At 41.1% G+C, this 20,958-nt stretch overlaps 1 protein-coding gene across 1 annotated transcript in view; it reads left to right on the top strand.

The window, feature by feature from the left end:
* The first annotated feature begins 2,317 nt into the window (after positions 1-2,317).
* The window catches only part of lrrc38b (leucine rich repeat containing 38b), a 30,664-nt gene continuing 12,023 nt past the window's right edge, over positions 2,318-20,958 (top strand). The window contains exon 1 of the mRNA XM_049590933.1: positions 2,318-3,870. Coding sequence (XP_049446890.1) covers positions 3,243-3,870 — 628 coding nt within the window. The 5' untranslated portion in view covers positions 2,318-3,242. The remainder of the gene's footprint in view (positions 3,871-20,958) is intronic.

Here is a 20,958-nt window from a genome sequence, read left to right as displayed (position 1 = left end):
GGTTCAACTCCAGCCTGTGGCCCTTTGCTGCATGTCACTCCCTCTCTCTCTCCCCCCTTCACGCTTGTCTGTCCTATCAAATAAAGGCTAAAAATGCCCCAAAAAATATCTTTAAAAAAACAATAGACCTGTCCCTTTAGAACAGTGCTCCATTGATTCAGTGAGCTTTAGCGCCGAATTTCAAAGAGTTATCCATTTGGAGGTGGTTAAATTTGAATATTTTGTGGTATGAATGTTTTGCCTTTTATTTTCTGACAGCTTTGCTGACAGACAGCTGGCTAGTCTAGTTAACATGCAGAAACATAGTGCCCACTCCCCACCCTCCGGTCTCCACTGGTTAGCTGCAGGGTTCGGGAGTAATGGAATACAAGTATCAGTGTTATGTATTTAAAATACATTTTAAATTACAAAATATGAGTAACTGTGTTCTGTTACAATTACAGCTTGAATTGGCGGTATTCTGAATACAGTTACTGTCTTTAAAAAATAGATTTCTTGAAGGGATTACTTTGGTTGTGTTTTTTATGTGCACCATTTCCTAACTGAATGCGCCGGGAGCGAGCATCAGCGACAACATCAGTTTGATTTCATTGTTTTCTATTAAAACATTCGAGTTGGCTGCATGCAGCAATGCAGTGCCCCTTTTTGACCTGAACTTTTGTCATACACCCCTTTTCTATTCATTCCTGTCTCTTGCCTTGAAAGCTTTGCAGTGGACGAGGAACAGCTGATTCATGAAGTTGACAGACAATTTTTAAGTATTCTAAAGGCAACCAAAAATATTTTGAATATATCACTTAATTAGAGTAATCTAATAGAATCTGTTCAGTAATCTGTTGCAGAATACATTTGAAAAGCAACTCTCCCAACATTAGCCTTGGCCACTCTGCACTGTGCACCAGACTGCACTTTTGTGGAAGCTAATTAGCAGAGTTGCTCATTTGCAGTTATCAGCGGAAATATGGTGGCCACCATGTGTTCTCCTCACAGGTAGACATGGTGAGTAAGCAACCTTGACGCTGTTAACTGTGTTAGCACCACTTACCATGCTGATCTTGTTAACAGTGCTAACAAAGTTAACAATGCCAAAGGGGGTTTGTGGCTCAGAATTAAGCAGCTTACTCACCCGGTGACCTATGAGCGGGCACAGTATTTCGACAACAAAGCTTTTGGGTCAGGATACTGTTACTAGCAGTATCGCTAAAGGAACGGGTGTCGCTAACAAGCTTCCATTAGACCCAGTTATGCAGTGCGGTAAACTGAAATGTAGCAAAATGAACGTACAGATCGACAGGCGTACCTGGTCAGAAAATATTCTTGGCACTTAAGTGATTAACAGATAACCATTGACATCTGTAGCAGAGAGGAAAAGAGAACTGAAATTTGAGACAACAAGCTAGGTCCTGACTGACGAGCTGCAGAGGCTTTCCTCCAAACTTCATGAACATGCCTGGCTACAATACCTGCTGAGGTGATCATTGAAAAATCTAATGAATATAAATGCTAAACCCCTTATGAACAAGTTTTAGTTAACACCAACTCTGAAGATGCTCAGAATTTCACTGAAACTGTGTGAGGCTGTTAGTGCTGATCTTTGTAAAGTGGACTGTTTTTGCAGAGAGGCAGAGAAAGGAACCAATTTTGTGTTAAATATATGCATGTTACCTACCGGTAATTTAAATATGTGCAAATGGCACAGGAATGCTATTTTGCTGGCAGCGCAGTTAGGGGTGTGATGTACCCTTTGCTGGTACTTTGAGAGTTACACAGTTTCTTTTGTCTAATTTATGCAGGTGTAGCGGCCACACTGTTCTTGTGTTAATTCACCCATCAGTGCACTAATGCTGGACTTGCAGGAACAAAATGAGTAAGGAAATGTTTTAGGATAAAGGCTCATGCTGTACATTTTAACAGGTCACAGTTTTCCAGTTGAAGACACAACTAATAAAGCTTCTCCAAGGAACAGGCTGTGTTTAACAAGATCTTCTATATAATCGTCAAACAGTGAGACTTACCTTCAAAGCAACGGCTTGCTGTTAATGGATTAAAAACCAGGTGAAAATATTAAAAAGAAATGAACGTCATTGAGAATGTATAATTTCTCAAAATAATTTGCCTCAGTATTTGTTATTATTTTGTTGAACATACAGCTGAATATGCTTTAAAATAAAGTAACAGCATCACAGATAAATATCTCCTATATCTCAGATTTCTCCAGAAACAGCTGATCGTCATTTCTTCACACTATAGGAAGTGACATCACATGTTGACAGCGTGGCTCAGGCACGCCTCCCTGGAAATAAGGAGAGGGGAGAGGGCATGAGATAAACCGTGGTTGATTCAGAGGCAGTCGTTGGATTGGCATGGCTGTGTGCAGCTCAGCACTGCGATCTACATCCACGAGGCTCCTGCCTGGACATTTGGATTCTCTCCGCACAGCAGCACAGCCTTGATACGGTGCTGGACAGCGTAACATTGAGCTGTGCTGTGTTTTAACAGCAGGGCTTTGGGAGATAAAGAGGGAATAATAAAGGGAGGGGGGCAACCTTACCACACACTTGAGCGATGTGCCGTGAGCTTCTCTCTCTCTCGTTTCAGAGCGTCAGGCTTTTCTACACAGAGACCTGGGACTAATGGAGGGATGCACTGATGTTACTCTTTGCTTGTCATGCTTGAATCACAGCTTCATATATCCTTTTGTGTCAGAGACCTTATTGTCTTCGTCTGCCACTGCCGCCAGCTCTACTGTGGGGTAGCGTGGCGGACAGAGCCCCCTCCTCAACCCCCCTCTCCCTTGTCTGTGCCCCCGGCTTCTCATCACTCCCAGCTCGCTCGTGTCTATTTACCTCTCTTAAGCTACCCTCCCCTCTCTGTTAAGCTCCGTCTTTTTTGCTCTCCCGCTCCCTGCTGCTTACTATCTCCCTCTCTTTGCTCCTTCAAAGCAGGCAGTCTGCTATTCTATCTAGGCGGCTTGCTACATGATCTCCTGGAAAACAGTTTTCGCCACCGCTCTGCCTCCTCACAATTCCCGAGCCCTTCCAGATTTCCATCTCTACAACGGCAGGATGTTCCTTCGCGAGGATTGATCCCCATCCGCCCCCCTTCACTTTCCCCTTCCCCTCCCTTGTCCTGATCTCCTGCCCTCTGACCCCTACCCTCTTGTTCTCTACCCCCACCCTCCCTCTCCCATTCGCCCTTACCCCAAGCCTCTTTCCCCCATAATTCATTTCACCCACTTGACCATGTTGCCATGTGTCTGCTGGCTCCAGCTTATCCTCATCTTGCTGTCCTCTGTCTTATGGACCCTGGGGGAAAACTGCCCAGCAACCTGCCTGTGCCCAGATCCTCACACTGTGGACTGCAGTGGCCGTGGGCTGACCCGTCTACCCAGTGAGATCCCCTTGGATGTGCGCAGGCTGTTGCTGGCCGACAACTGGATACCCAGCATCCCCTCAGACTTCCTGGTTCTATACAGTGACTTGGTCTACCTGGACCTCCGGAACAACTCCCTCTCCCACATAGAGCCGGGGACCCTCAGCACCTCTTCCAGGCTGGTCTTCCTGGACTTGGGCAGCAACAATCTGACTGAAATCCCCAAGGGGACTTTTGGGGAGTCTCGGAGCCTGATCAAGCTACGGCTGGGCAACAACCCATACCTGAGCATGGTGAACGAGGATGCTTTCCTTGGCCTCACCTCTCTAAGAGAACTGGAACTGGAGCGCAATGCACTGTCAACGCTACAGGTGGGGGCACTAAGTCAGTTGCCCTCCCTGCGGGCGGTGAGGCTAGAGGGCAACCCCTGGGTGTGCAACTGCAACTTTGCCAACCTGTTCACATGGCTGATGGAGAACAGTCACAAGCTTCCAAACGGTAAGCAGCAGCAGCATCTAAGAAGCATTTGCTTTCCATGTGCTTGACCCAAATAAAGCGTATCTGAGCACAACATACAAGAGTATTATTGCAAATCCATTGCCATAACGCTGCTCCAGTCTATTTATGTTTTCCCTGTAGGAGAGGGAACCCCCTCCCTCCCCCTTGTTCTAATTTTATCTCTTTCTTCCTCCACTCCCAAAGCATATAATGTGTGTGACTGACTATGTAATATGAGACAATAGCACTTGTTTTAAAGTGAAAGCTGCAAGGATGCTTTGTTTTTGAATGTTAATAATTTCAAAATACAAAAACAAGACACAATTCTAAAGGCAGCATTGTAAGAAATGACACAACCCGTACTAAGAATTTTAGCTTTCAGTTTCTCCCGTTCTCACCATGCATATAAACATTGACCTCTATCCTGCGTGGTAGTCAAATCGATCAATTTGCAGCTTATATTTATATAATACTTATTTTTATATAAGCCAACCATTTGGTGGACACTGTAATTCAGCAGTATCATCAATTATTTTCTTCCTCACACCAATGGAAATCAACCCCCCATCTCTTCTTCTCCTTCTCCGCTCTATCCATGTGAATTTTTAGGCCCATACTATAGTCTCTGTCTACCACTGTGATTCAGCCTGGAGGGCTGAGTTAGATAACAGGGCTGAAGTTTTGGTGTGCTCGAGTGTGCAAGGCAGTCTGAATGTGTGCATGGATATCTGAGGAACAACACAAGACAAAGGGGATCACTGTGTCCCTTTTAGAAGAAGTAATATACTGTGGGTGAGATCTGCTTACATGGAGCTGATTGGTGGCAGCATCTAAAGCTAGAGAGATGTCCTGGATAAACACAAACCATCACATTGTTTTAATCTGTGTGAATATTATTCATGTTGAGGTAGACTGTATAGAACCTAGGATCGCCTGTCAGGAATAATTTATCCCCAGACAAATCATAGTAATGTTTTGTTCAGAGGGACCCATGAATGTTTTTACTGAAGGTCGGCTAATGTATATTACTATTAAAGCCCTGACAAAGGACACAGACAGCAGTTATCTCGTAAGTGCACGCCAGCACGTGGGAGCAGAGGAGGCAAAAATAAACAGATCTGACAGTTCAGCCACACATGACTAGCGGCTCGTGCTGTTATCATATTCAGATCAGAGTGCAGATTTGACGTATTACACGGCTTAATCTGAGAATTTAATATGAATGCGGCTCGCAGTGTTGTGACATATGGACGTCGAGGGCGTAGTTTAAAAACATAATTCAGTTTTTAAATACAGTACACAGTGTTTGTGTATAAAGGTGTACAGATAAGGAGCGGGAGCATTTATATCTGTCAGTGCTCCAAGGTTGTTTGGGGTGTGAAATGTTGACCTTACAAAAAGAACATTTTTTTTGTCCAATGAATAGCAGTGGACTAAATCTTGTTTTTAATCTCATTTAATTGGTTAGACATCAAAGCCTCTGCATATGGATATGTTGTAATTATGCAGAAGATTTCATAACAAAAAAATGGTAATTTTTCAATTTGCAAATTAAAATGAAAATCTTGTTCTGGCTCGCTAAAGCTTTAACTCAATTCCACTAAAAAACTGGCTGGCTGCTGCAAACTGCTGACAACTCACAAAAGCAAAAACTCCTTATATACATTTAGGCCATGGTGTACCACGCTATTGATACTGCATTTCTCCAGGGCTCTACATTTGCCCCAGAAACAGACAAGTTTGGGTCTGTGAGGAAGCAAAGTTGATAAACTGGCAAGAATACCTAATTCCCCCTAGTAACAGGCTGCAAATGCATTAATCACTGCTTCTAAGTGTTGTCAACTGCAAGGCATAATGAATTGCATTAGTAGTGCTGGCCAGGCAGACATCAACAACAAAGAAGAAGCCAAGGGCCTGGCCAAGCTGCTGGCATGGCTGCCAACTGGCCCCAGTGTATACACACACTCAAATTGAGTTAGTAATGCGTATCTCACTTCATATGCAGCTCTTACATCCCCATCAGTGAGTGTTTGCTTTCTGACCCCAGAGACGAGTCCACCGGCTCAGACAGAGCAAACACACGTACATGCTTATTTGTACGGGACATCAAAAGTGGTCCACATTTGGGTTTTTGTTGATATAATTTTATAATTTTCTTTGGCCAATAAAAAGGTGTTTGGAATGTACTTTGTAATGCTAATGATGCTGGGGGATTGGATGACAAATAACATTTTAGAAAAAGGAATAATTATCCTCCATCTGAGGCTCTTCTTTTCTAAGGCGATGCAAATGAGTTCTGTAACAGGTCAGAGAGGCCAAAAGATGTTTCACTGAACTTTAAATATCCTCTAAAACAAGTTTTTGTCTTTCTGTGTGTATAATTTATAGAAGAGTTGCTTTATCTTTCTAACACTAAGACAGTCAAAAGTGCAACAGAACTAGCAAATACTTAGACAATGCAATACAGTGCACATCTTTTTACTTGTTATTGCAGTATTGCAATATTAAAGAACAATCCGTCACCATCAGCAGATGTTAACAGTAAACTCTGAAGTTTTAGACGGATTATGAAAATACAAAAAACAGGTCCGCACACCTTAGTTTTAATCATGTCACCACGTGACGTTTCAGGTACCAGCCCTTCATCAGACATGAACAAGATAAGGAGACACACCTCTGTATATCCTCCTAAGACCCTGTGTCCTCATACAAAGACATCACATTTTGGGTTTACTGGACCTTATACATCATTCTGCTTAACGCAGACCTGTTGTCCTCGTTCATGGACAATTTTTTGTGCCATCTAGTGGTAGTATGAGCAAAATACACTAATCCATGTAAAAACAAGATGGCAGCCATCTCCGCCAAGTCAGTCTGCAGTCAATACTGACACAAAAGTGGACAAGGTCCAAAACCTGACCACATTTAATTGTCGAAACGTGTTCATTTATTATAAATACAGTATCTAGGTTGATGTTCCAACAAATCTGATCAATTCTAGCAACAGTAACAAGCTAGGACGCTGTTAATTAGGAAGTACTCATTTGCAGACATCAGGAATTTTTCATCAGCTCGTTGACGGACATTGGGACTTTATTATCATCTCCTTTGAGGACATTAGGGCTTTACTGTTGTCTCCTTTGAGGATCTCGGGACTTTATTTATTTATCGTTCATAAAGTTTAGTTTTTTATACTGATCAGGTACTAATCTCAAATAGCTAGGAAAAATTGAAAACACATACCAAACAAATGTTCGGGTGTCAGGAGGATATACAACCAATGGTTGTCACCCAACAGATCACATGATACTGTAGCACAGCTACACAGAAACGGAGTGCAACACACTACAAAACCAGTACAAAATGACACCACAGGAAAAAAGTTCATTTACAGAAAAATGTATTGAACAAATACTATATTTACAAAAAGGCCAGCAGTGCCTCGAGTATCACCTAGAATATTACAATATTTTAGAATTAATATATTTTTATATATTTATATTTAGGAGCCCTGGATATTACAGAATTTAGTGCTACTCAGTGAGAAATACCAAATCTTGAGCAGCATGTAAACATTGTTTATGACACTGCTGTGGTAATTCTCACTGAGTTTTACTACTTTTTGTAGTATTAGAGGCGTCTCTATTTTTAAACAAAACAAAACAAAATCCAGAAAATTTTAAAGAAATATATAAATCATAAATATATCCTCCTACAATTTCACCTTGAATTTGCATGTCACTATGACGTTTTTTTTAACTGGTGTTTTAGTCGTGATAATTGAGGTGATACTATGGGCAACGCTGACCTTTTTCTACATTTTTTTTTTTTTAATGTAATTTTTTGTTAATGTATTCCTGTGGTGTCATTTTGTACTGGTTTTTCAGTGTGTTTCTGTATAGCTGCATCTGTTATCCCATGATCTGTAGGGAGACCACCATTGGTTGTATATACAGAGGTGTGTCTCCTTACCTTTGTCATGTCTGATGAAGGGCTGGTGAAATGATTAAAATTTCCAAAAGGAGCAGTTTCTGGTGTACTGACCTGTTGTTGTATTCTTGTATTTGTTCTTCTCTCCAGCACCCAGTATTTATCTTTTTTGGATGTGCGTGCTGTTTTTTGAGTCTTCAGTTGAGACCAGATTATCAAAATCTAAGAATTTCCAATCACACAACCCCTGTTTTACCATTTTGTGACAGTTATTTCCTGCAGACATTTCACTACTTTTTGGGGCACTGTGGGAAAATCACTTGTACAGATTACTGGTAAACACAAAGTAAGTGGGAGGATTGTGGTAAGTAAGTCGCAGGCACCCGTTGCACTCGTCCCCCTAAGTCCAGACTTCCAAACTCGGCTGGTCCACATGCAGACATCATACTCCCAGACCTAATTAACATAATGACTGAGCTCTCGATCACGGAAAAATGCGTTGACCTATTCCCTGGAACGCTGTGTTGGAAGTGGTTACAAAATAACAGATGGACACTCATTAGTGAATGAGGTTGACTTGATAAGCTTTTCAATATGTATCAACTCTAACAGCCATCATGAGTGTGGGTGGCTCCACTTAATATCTCATTCATCATAGAGGAAATCAATTACAGAGGCAAGAATTACTCTTTAAATTGTACATCAGTGTGCTTTTTCCGTCCCCGTGGGAGTTGCATCCTCATGTCTGATTCATCATACGATAAATCAGTTAGCGGGCCAGAAAATTACAGTTTAAATTTTATTTGAGTGTGGCCCCTCTTAAAACTAAGAGCTCCACTGATGTTCAAAACATGTAAAGGTTGAAGCTGCCAAAATGATTCCTGTATCTCAATTTCACACTGTCATGTACAGTTTATACTTACACTTACAAAAAGTAGGGATGCACAATATTGGATTTTTTGCCTATATCCAATATGCTGATCTATAACAACTGCTTTGGCAGACAACTGATACCGATATCGATATATCCACTCAGTTCAATGTTTCAGTGTATGTAATATTTATTCATTGTGTAAATGAAGAAATAGCATGTTGGCCGATTCTAATACTTCATTTTAAAACCAATATTGGTCGATAACCCATGTAGCTGTGACCTAAGCGGTGCAGGCGTTTCTTTGTCTTATGACAGGAGCAAAGGAGGGAGTCAGGTCATGTAGTATAAAGAGCGACAAAGTCTACGTAGGGAGGAAGGTCAGGGTTGTGGACGGGTCAAAGAACACAGGACTTTGACCCAGGAGACCGAAGTTTGTGTACCACGTGAAACCCCAAGTCAGCATTGAGTTATTTCAAGCTATGTATGCAACATCACTTCATCACATTGCCTTACTTGTACGTCTTAATGTGATGACGCCCAACCATGATTATTTTTCTTAACCTAACCTAACAACTGGGGGCACTAATTTGCAGTAAGAAGCTCATCTACAACAAGCAGTGTTTGAGTGACATTGGTTTGTAACGTGAAACTGCTTTATTAAGGTTTTTTTTACCCGTTTCAATCACCAGGTACGTTTGTTTTGGAGAGGGAGAGACCTCTGTGGATAATTTGGCTCCCACTAAAAACCCCTGAACGTCTGGATCAAAAAAAAATGTGAACACACAGTAGCATGAGGGGGGTGAGCCACCCGTTTCCGAGATGCCAAACAGTGTGGGAGATACTCTGACTTGTAACGTGAAACTGCTTTATTCAGTGTTTTTACTAGATTTACCAACCTGGTGCGTTTGTTTTTGAGAGGAAGAGACCTCTGCGGGACAATTTGCTCACAGTAAAAACCTCCTGAACAAGGAACACTGAAGGAATTCTAGCCAGGAGAAGTTTTAGCTGGTTACAGTTTTCAAGTCACCGCTAGACGCCACTAAATCTCCCTAAATCTTACACACTTCACCTTTAAAGTACGTAACGTGACAACACCCAGCCATGATTGTTTTCCTAACCTTACTGGTAGGGGTGCCAAGTCATCACATTTACAAACTGAGCATAATTTTTCATAAGATGTCATACGAACCTTTGTATGAGAGTTATGTTCCAGATTTGGGGCACAGTATGGCATTAATTCATCAGATGATGTCACAGGATGTCGTAATGTCCAGAAAAACATGTCACCAGTAGAATGATTTAACAGAATGTTAGACTAATTTTTAAAAAAAATATATTGATTAATCATGACAAAACTGTACTGCTATTTTAGCAGTCATCCTAAAATATATCTATGGCTCCCCCTGTGATGGCCTGCATAATGTAGCAGCTGCAGAGCCCATGCTGTAAACCCAATTCCCATTCCATTTTTCACTTCCTGATTTCCCCTGTGATTTCAAGTTCACAAAGCAGCACACTCTTCTGTTTGCGTAACTTTGATTACTGCCGGTCAGCATGATGAGTGGGTGGAAGATGGTTTAAAATTCTGGACTGCTTTTGGATCGAAAAAACATTTCTTTCCACATGGCCGTGTTTTGTCTCCATGTGCAGAGTAGCGTCAGGTATTCATATTGAGCTGCACACAATCCTACAGACACACATTTAACTGCCTGCATGCTTCTGTGTTTTTTGGTAGCATTTAAAAGTTTTTAAGGCACCAATCAGGTTCATAAATGTTTTAACGGAGGGATGAGTGTAAACATGATCCACTGCTGTCTCCAGTGCTCTTGGGTTAAGGATGAACAAAGGCCATGTATAATTCAGAGTGACACAGTTCTACGGCACATTGGCCAGGGTAATTGGAGCCAGAGCTGCCTACAGGGCAAGGCAGGCCAACTCCCATGAGAGATTGAGGCCGAAGCCCATCGTGGCATTGCTATCAACACTAGTCATGACCTGAACAGTTTCACTACAAAGTAGCAGTTCATGTGACAGGGTCAAAGTCTGAATTTTCCTCCACAGCCTATCGAGTTGCTCCCCAGAAACCTGTTACCGCACGGCAGGAGCAGCTCTGAAAAATATGACCACACGCATGATGCCATGCGGCCCCACACGACATTACTTACTATCTTTACTCCCTGCATATGTGATGAGAAAATATCTATTCCATTAACACAGGCTGACAGCTTCTTTTATCTTGGCCTAATTTAATGTTTATTTAAAGTTGGGATGTGAGAGAGAGATGGTGCTGGCAAGGGAGAGCGGAGTGTGAATAGGTGGACCGAATTACACAGTGTGATAGCATCAGCTGCTGCACGGACAGGAGCAGAAAGGGATAATCTGCCAGTGTCAGAAATAAAAGGTGAAAAGCCAAAAGGTTTATTTCACTGGCCGTGTGCAGCTTGGTGGATGATATATACTCTTCCTCCAGTGTGCGGTCAAGTGTGAAGCATAAATTGCTAAGAACTGCACATTTAGCACTTTCAACATAATGAATTGTGACATTAGACAAATTTTGTAAAAAGGCATCCACTAGGTCTGACCCAAATGCTTCGAAGCTTCGATTGTTGCCATGGTAATCAATGTCCAAATCAGTGCTTAAATGCTCTGCTCTTGTACACCATTACCCCAACATTCCCAAATGGCCCTCAGTCTCACGTAGCCTCCACAGAGCTGTGTCAGCACTAGAGAAAGATCTAGAAACACTGATTATCTTTCTGCCATAGGGGGAAAAACGCTCTTTTGTTTTTGTTTTCTTAAAACCAATCAGAGTCGTCTTTGGCGGCACTAAACTCAGGATGCAGCGACGGTGCTCATGCAAAACAGTGTCGGGGTGAACTTTTTTGGTGGAACATTTGCACGTGATGAGGTGAGCCCTGTCCTTTAAATTGCCCCACAAAAGAAAATTATGTCGCTATGTGATTCAACTTTACTGATCAAAAAGACAAACCTAATTTGATATCTGGGGCCCAAGAGGTGAAGCTTGACTGTACTAAAGCTCTCAATCATCCGTTAAAGCCTCAGACAATTTGCTGGCTGTATGTGGCTCTAGCCGAACATTATGACGATGATATCACAAGTGTATGTGAAGTGGAACAGATCGCTACACTGGTGAAGTCACTGTCGCTGGCCTATGCTTCTGCCACAGTTAGAGAATGTGGCAGATCGCCTTGACTGGCAATGTCAGAAAAATGATCAACATCGAGGGCACGAAAATACTGTGAGACGGAGTCTGGGCTTTTCTGAGGTGCTTTGATGAGTTCTTTTATTCGTTGTAGATCTTTACAACAATTTACAGAAAGAACAAAGCAGGCATGCCTTATTACACAATCCAAATCTGCGACAAAACGTGCCACTTTCAGTGTGCAAGTTGTTAGCTCAGAGGTGGTTGTTTCTCGTAGCAGAGAGAAATGGTAACGCGCAGACAGTGGAAGGAAGGAGAATGCCGGCTGAAATCAGCGCCCCAGTGGCAGGCTTATAGCCACATAAATCGAGAAATAGTGATTGAACATAATTTATTATGCATCAACATTAGTAGTTATTCTTAGACAAGGATATTTTAACTTAGTGATCGGCTCAGTTTTGTGATTACAACAGTTTGACCACTCCCACGCCTGTTTACATGCGCATCTAGAAGTATCGCATCGGAAAATTATGATGGAAACGCCAAAATTTGAATTAAAATCCCCTGATTCGCACAAACTAAAATATGCTTGCTTTAGCCGGGTTTTGAAAAATGTTGATTCGCAAACGGGGATGGAAACAGCTATGTTCAAATTAAGTCTGATGTAGCGCACCTCTCTCCATGGTGATATCCACACTCTGGGTCGGGAAGGTGGTAATGCATTTACAAGCTGGTTGCCAACCGCCAGAAAACGTAAAAGAAGAATGCAAGACTTGTTTTGTTTCCGGTTCTGCGGAAAACAAGCGCGAGTTCGTAGTTTTCACCAAAGTCCGTACATTTAATGGAAACACACAGGATTCGTATTTCTTTTAATGCGCATTTCCCAGTGCTATTTGAGATCAGTAGGACCTGATTAATATAAAAACTAAACATTGTCTTTGAACAGGAAGTAGTTTTAGAGAAAAAAAAACGATGTCCTAATATGATGGGTTTATCTTAATAGTCACAAGTGTGTAATAAAGTGTAAAAGTGTTCACCTGAACATTGTTGTGCAAAAATTAAATAACAAATAATGCAACAAAGCTCAAAGTCTGATTTGCTCATTTACAAACTCTGCCACTTGATCCATACTCCAAATTAGGAATGTCCTTTTGTCTGACGGAACAGTCTCACACCTAATTGGTCCCAACATCCTCAAACAAGACAATTATAAAGGCTTGTTACTGTTACTAAAATTGGTCAAATGTGTTGCCATATCAAACTACAAACATTATAAATCATAAATAAACATGTTTCAGTCATTAAATGTGGTCAGGTTTTGTACTTTGTCCACTTTTGTGTTGGGGTCGGCTGCAGACTGACATGGCAGAGATGCCTGCCATCTTGTTTTTACGCAGATCAGTTTATTGTGCTCTTGCCACCACTATACCACTATATATTACTATTACCACTATATGGCACAACCAAGTGTCCACAAGTGAGGACAACAGGTCTAGGTTAAGTAGAATGAAGTATAAGGTGCAGCAAACCCAGAATGTGATACCCTCATATGGGGATGCACAGACTCAGGAGGATGTATTTTTTTGCACTAGTTATAATGACTATGACTACAAGCTGCGTGCTGACAGTGGCTAATTATCACGTTATCTTTGGTGCGTTGATTCAAAAAATGTCCTCATTTGTCATTACTACATCCCCCCACTACCCCATGCAGCTTCGATTAATCATGAATATTTCTCGCTGAAGCTTTGAAAACCACCCAAAAAACTGGTATTTGGCACAGCCTTAGTATCTGCTAGTATTCGTAGTATTCACCTTTTTAGTACCGTCTCTTTATGTTCGGAAATGAGCTCCTTTCTGTGTGTAAATTTGTGCCTTTGTGATGAGACATTTTGAATATGCCCGTGGTGCAGTGATGTCAGCGAGTCGCCACGCAGAAGGAATTCCCTCCTGAATGATTCACCCTCGACCCACTGTCACATGGATGCTTGTCATTTTGTGCATTCATAACACATTCGGTTCCTCTCCGACTCCCACTCTTGCCCTCTCCTTGTATCATTCTCCCTGAGGTTTCCCTCAGACTCTTTCTCAGTGTTGGCGACTAAATAATCCTTCTATTTCTCTGTAATTATGTCTGCCTGGTTCTTTTCACATCTACTGAGTATTGGACACGAGTGGCATATTCATCTCATTCAATAAAGTAAGGAGGGGACAGTTTTGTGAGTCATTATCACGACTGGATAATTTAGGTGGAGTGTCTAGACACTAAGCGTGGATGCCAACTCCTGCAGGGGTCTGCAGATGTAAGATTGTGGTGATTTTGCCTTTGCGATTGGTGCAGAGATCAATCTAGACGGACAGTGTGGTGTTGAGGGAGGGAGGAGAAACAAGCCTCCAATATCAGTCTGTCACAGCGAGGTAGATCAATCACGGCCCAGACAGCAGATAGCCTATCCCCTTGGCTGGCTGTAATCCTAAATGTAATCCATCAACTGCCCGCGCCAGGAATGTAACATAGCTGTGTGGCCCGACATACCTGATAGTGTTAAGGCATGATTTGTGTTGCATTATGGGATGGTAGCCTGAGCCAGGCACACTTTTTGAGATCATAGTGGCGTTTGGAGTCATTCAGGGACTTCAAATGTTGTGCTGTATCAGCTTACCCATTTATAAAGCTGATATTGACCCACTGTAAATATGGTTTTATTAAAAACTGTCATCCAGTTAGATAGTTTATGAGCATGAACCTATAAATTCTTTAAATATCCTTAATTATGAAATGCATTTCCTTTTCTTTACTGCATTGTTCTGTTCTTTAAATGAATGTTGGTGTATTAAGGTTTTCTCAGCCACAGTCAATCTCAATTCATCTCAGTTAATTAAAATAAATGGATTTCATTATAGGTTCTGGTGTAGCAACTTAGACTTGCAAGAAAAACCCACCAGCACATGTTCAACCTGCATTTGACCCGTTCATATAATCCGTGTACATCAAATCATAGAGACTCGGGTCTGCATCTGTAGCCCCATACACATCATCACTTAACAGAATTACATTGAATAAAATAGGCACCCAATAAAGTTATAAGCACCAAACACAGTTAGTTTTTCTCCTGCACTCCCTTTTATTGTAGACTGTTGTAAACTGTCTGTTGCTCTGCCTCTCTCAGTGTTGCTCTTTTATAAATTTGTTCTCTATCATGTCCCAAAACCAAATGGAAACAAAATTTCCATGCTAACTGTGAACCCTGTTCTGGGTATTAAAACACATCAGTGTTTTAGGGTCAGTCTACACATATACAGATTTCTATAAAACAGATATTTCCCCCTCAGTTGAAAAAAATAAAATCTCTCCACACAAACTTTGTTCTACAAACATTCCCCATACACACTACAACGCAAAAATGACTCCAGATGCTCGCTGGCATTAGCTGTCTCCCATGTTCACCCCTTGTCACAAAGGTAGTAAAGTGTACAGCCTACCTCTTTCAAAACACCCACTGGAGATCTTACCACTGTTGATTCCACTTTGATATTAGGCCCAGTTCAGACCAAAGATTCACAATGACTCGAGTAGAAACAGGCAGCTACTTGCAATGCACCGTTCTGCGACGTTCTAAAAACCTGCCGGTTCACACCAATGCAACTAGATGAGATGGTTTATCATCTCTATGCAACAACTTTCTGTACGTCCATTCTGATTTGCAGCTTCTCAGGCTTATTTGTAGCTTCTTAAAATATGAATGAGGATAGTGATAGTGAGATACTGGCTACAAAAAAGAAAATAATGATAATATATAAATAATAAATACATCACAATAATATAAGTAAGCAGTGCCAATTAGTAGTTGGGAGCAGTCATTTTGACTTGACCAGCGGACTTACAGTAACTACAGGCCGATTGGCTGTAGCAACAGATGGCGACCTTTACGTTCTAAAACCAGCAGTTAGCGATTTGACCAGCTGAGTTGCAGGTGACACCATCAGCCGGCTTGAGTCCAGCTCAGATAGCCAGTTCACACTGCTGCAACTTTTCTCTGCAACGTTATAAAGTTGTTTCATCTCGTCGCAGTTCTTTGGTCTGATCTGAACTTAAGGATTAAGTCACTCACTCAAAGACAAAATAGATGCTCCAGACATACAGAAGTTTCCCTTCCAGTCCTCACTGACAACAATTCCTCTCAAAAATTGTCCCACAATCTTCTGGTTCGACCGGGTCTGATCTAAAAAACATCGTCTCTGTTTAACTTAAAACCGAGGATGCTGAGGTGGAATACTGGGTGCAGCAGATGTCTCCGTTGGTCAGGGATGTTATGCAGCAATACTACGTTTAAATTCGAAGTAGATATTATACCAGGCAGTGCCAACAGAATGTAAACAAACTAGTAAGTCGGTCCTCCATTGTTATTGTTCCTGGTGCTCATTACACAAAGCAACAATGGGCATCCATGAATTGAGGAGCTGTCCACAAATTTGCACATTAGAAGGCATTTTATATCTCCCTAGAACTTTGTTTTGTATGTGGCCAAGATGGCAAAACGTAGAGGAAAATACCAGTTTACAAAAATCTGTAGACATATAGACAGTTTTTAAACTCTGACATAGAAGATGTGCCTTAAACAACAAGTGATGTGAATACTTGACAGTGTGAAGCTCCAAGTTTAACATCCATTACACATTATACAAAACACTGAATGTAAAAGGCTGAGAAAATAGGCCCACTGATTAAAAGAGGTGGCTGCTTTCCAAAATTCCAAAACTGTTGGCACCAAAAACTGAAGTGTTTAAAGGTAGGAAATTAACATTTTAGCAAGCTAACGTTAGCAACTGTTTGTCAGTCAGCTTAGATTTATTCTGTTACTTTGGCCTGCTGGTTCTTGAGTCCTGTTTGGTAGCAAGGTCCAGTTTTGATCGTAGACACAAGCTGGGGTGAAGGAACAGCAAAAACTAAAGAAGACTAAAAAGTACACGTGTTGTTTGTAACTTTAGAGCTAGCTAATATCAGGAAAAAAGGTAACTTGCTTAAACAAATTCAGTAACTGTCATTATAATAAGAGGCTTTTAGCTCTTCATTGGGCCTATGGGTATACTTAATTCACACAGTCAGATGATGGGAAAATGACAAAACCTCCTTTAATTTGGATTTTAAAGTATTCAAACATTATTCTGTGATGTAGTTACCCTCATAGCCACTCTTAGTTACAGAAGGTGAGTGGAAATTGTCCCTAAATTTGCTATCTTTGTGTGACATTTTTGTAGTGGGTTGTAAAAATGTGAAACCAGATACCAGCAAACAGAGTGACTCATTTTTAATCAGCTGAATTGATTGTACAATAATGGACTTTACTGCAGTCATTTTCCCACCAGTTTGTTGACACTGATTATTTTCTTTGCTAAGTCGGAGATAAGCGTCAAAAATATCATGCCGATCCGACTTAAGTATTTTCGAAGCTGTTTTTAAGATACACACCGAGCTCAGGCTATGTTTAACAGATATTTGTTTGACATAAAGCAGCCCAGAGTCAACAGATTAGCAACGCACTTTCGTATCAGACACAGGTCTGAGTTTCCTGCATGTCTAATCCGAGGCCACATTCGCTAAGCCTGGACGTCCACCCTCTGCGAGAGCTGTGCACATTCTGTCAGACGAGCTTGTAATGCTGAGGAACTATAATTATGGTGTTTGTTCCAGAAGATTCCACTTTTGGCCAAATACCACAGCTGTTCAGTAATTCCCCCCTTTTGTCAGGCAGTGTAATAAGCCAGTGTGCCCTATTGTGTAATTTTAGTTCTTAACTGCAACTGTGCAGTGGAAAGCCGTTATCTCTGCTTGCAAAGCCTGTATGTTCTATTGCAGGGTACATAGGATGTGCGTTTCTATTTAGATAAATGAGAAGTATGTGAAAATATACATTTCAGACACCCAGAGAGAAAGTTTTAGTATGGTATGGTGCACTCATATATTGAGACTAAAATGAAAATAGTCTTAAGATTACCAATAAAAGAGTCATACTTTATCCGTCTGTCCACCATCGTTCTCTTCACCAACTCTGTATCGATCATAATATATGTAATTATCCTGTAAGTCCTGCAGGGCCTGTGTGCTCTCCAGGATAATTGCAGTCTCAGATGTTATTAATCAAGCATCTAGGACAGGCAAGACCAGACAGGACCGTCTCAAAGGCAAAGGCCAAGTCTCAGAGGTGATGGGTTACTTTGCTATGCAATAAGTGCCCTGTGAATATAAATATAATCCATTTACCTCAGACAGAAACAGACAGGACAGGTGCTCCAATATACTGGATTTTCAAGTGCATTCAAAGTTTTCTTGGTCTTTCGTAAGATGTGTGGCAGTGACACTAAAGGTGAATTTGGTGTTTTTCACTTAAATTGCTGCTGGGAAATTAATTAGAACAAGGTACAGCGATTCTGTCTGTGTCTGCCTCTTGCTGAAATCTCTATTTGCACATTTTATTCCTCTCTCTGCTGCTTGTGTCTCTTCATTTAACAGTCAGGAAGGGATTTATTTTGAAGAAAATTGGGCTAAGTTAAATGACAGACATTAGAATAAATCATTACTAACTTAATACCACTGTATGATTATGAAGACAAATTGTTTGTGAATTTTGAGGTCCAGACAGTGTTATTCACGAAAGGCTGAGAGAGAAGCTGGAAATGTCGCAGTGAAAACTCTCCTACCTAAAATCCCCGCTGAGTCAAACTGTAATTTGGAAACTGAACTGATGATTTTAGATTGTGAGCCATATGGTTAGTTATGCAACACAATTCTTAAAATATTAGATTTAAAACAAAACATTTTCAGCTCATTACTGTCACAGATGAGATTAACCATCTCCTAGATGTGTTGTGCACTTGTCTGTAAGCCTCGCTGGTAGACTTGGATGCAGTGGTGCATTTAGAAATTTTCAATATATATTTCAATATATTTCAATATGCTGTTGTAGTATATAAGCTCTTTGACAATTAGGTCAAAATGAGTTATGGAATCGCATACTGATATACTTTGGTTTCTTATTTTACAGTAATTATTACTAATTATCTGGTGTGCATCGACTAGTAACAGTGCAGTTAACATTTTGAGTTCCACAACAATTTGGTTTTGCTTTTCCCTGGAAAAACAGGGATAGGTTGGTTACAAACACCTGGGATTGATGGCTCAAATGCAGCTGGGAAACTGAAACTCTGAGAACCGAAACACTGGAGCAATGGGCATTTGTTTTTGTGATGACCAGCTGTCAGAGAAATGGGTGTTCGGTCCAATGGGATGGAATGAGGCTTTGAAATTTTGGGCTGTCGAAACAATGAGTTGAAGACTTAAAAAGTCTTGAAATGTCTTAAATCTAATGTCACAACAGTAAGGCCTTTAAAGTCATAGTCTTGCGTGACCAGCCTCCTTTACTTAAGAATGGGAGTCTGGGGACATTTGTCTTTTGTTTTGTAATAGAAATGGGTGGGGATATCCAGATCACGTGACGGCGTTGCCATAGGTGAGAGACGTTGCAGCTCAGCAATATAGCTGAATCAAATGAAATCATATCCATTTTAATCTCTTCTTGCGATGCACTGAACACTTCCTTTTCTGTTGTACTACAACAATTTGGGTAACAGCAATTCCGGTGTAGGCGGGTGTAAGGGAAAGCTAATCAGCCGTTGGTCGAGGAAGTATGGAAGTACACGGATTTGGATCCAATCACATGACTGCCGTCGGGAGCCAGCGCTAGTGCCATTACAACTTTCCTACGGTAATGTCAACAGACGACAGAGTCATCGGCGTCTGTGTAAGAAACTATAAAAGTCATTGAATAATCTTAAATTTGAATTTGTGACATCTTAACTACAACAGATGTTTTATCTAATTTAATTTATCATTCTTTTTGTAAAAATGAGTGGTGAAGCCTTTCTATATAAAAGTCCACATTTCTAATATTGCAAATCTTTGAGGAAAAAAAACACCTACATAACACTGACCTCTGCAAAAGACCACATATATACTACCTACCTGCAATGCTTACCTGCCATGCTTAAATAAGTATGATTTGTCCAAAAATCTGTCCTAAATTTAGGTAAAAGGTGTCTTGAACGGGTCTTAAAAAGCATTAAATTCAACTGGCTGATACCTGTATACACCCTGCCTTTAGATGTGGTGATTATAAACTTGGTTTTTACTTATTCCGAGTGAGATTAAAAAAGTTCTTAAACAGTCTTAAAACTAATTTGCCTTAAGCTGTAGGAACCTTGTAGTTTTTCATTAGGCGGCAGCGTGCAGCTGCATACATCCTCTGTTCAGTGGGAATACTTGAAAAGAGACACTGGCGCTCGGAAAAGACAAAAAAACGCTGGATGGACACTCAGACATAATGCGTTGTGTATCTTAATGTTTTAAGCAATTCATTGTTCTTCAGGTAGGGGTGTAGCAGTTGTATCAGGGTGGCTGTGCCCCCCCCGTCCACCCATTGATACTGTCACTGCCTGCATGTTACTCACACTGTTTAACTGAGCAGTTCTCTCACATACACTCGACTGAGTTTGTTTTGATCTCTAATTCCCACAACATACGGTAGACATGTCGTACAATGAATCATGCCAGGAACCAGCGAGCTCGTTTTTGGCTCCACCAGGATTGTTGGTATTGGCGCCTAAGCAGTTTGGAGCCTCATTCTAGATGCCGGGTTTATTCTGACTCACTGGATGTGATCCTGATCCAAGCTACTTGAGTTCTCTGTGGAGCCTGTCCAGCACGCACTTGCTATGTGCTATGGCTCTTGGTTCGAGCCTGGTTGTGGCCTGTGTGTGTGTGTGTGTATGCCAAGATGGGAATAATGCCAGCCATTTGTAAAAAGAACACACGTAGAGTACACAGTTACATACATTAATGAGGTGTGAATCATACTTTCAAACAAAGTCACTAAAGCAGGACTTGGATGTGACATTTTCATAGGAATAAAGAGAAACAGCTGGTGACATTCTCTTTTTTTTCTAATTGTCAACAAATCCCCTGAGAAGAGAGAAACCAGCAATTAGTTTTCCTACAATGACACATAAGCCTCATAAAGCTTATTTCTCCGTGCCATCAACCCTCCATTCTTGTCCAAAGACTGTT

Source organism: Epinephelus fuscoguttatus, linkage group LG1, assembly GCF_011397635.1.
Source record: "Epinephelus fuscoguttatus linkage group LG1, E.fuscoguttatus.final_Chr_v1".
Lineage (NCBI taxonomy): Eukaryota > Metazoa > Chordata > Actinopteri > Perciformes > Serranidae > Epinephelus > Epinephelus fuscoguttatus.
Note: the sequence above shows the minus strand (reverse complement) of the source record. Positions and strands in the feature narration are given on the sequence as shown.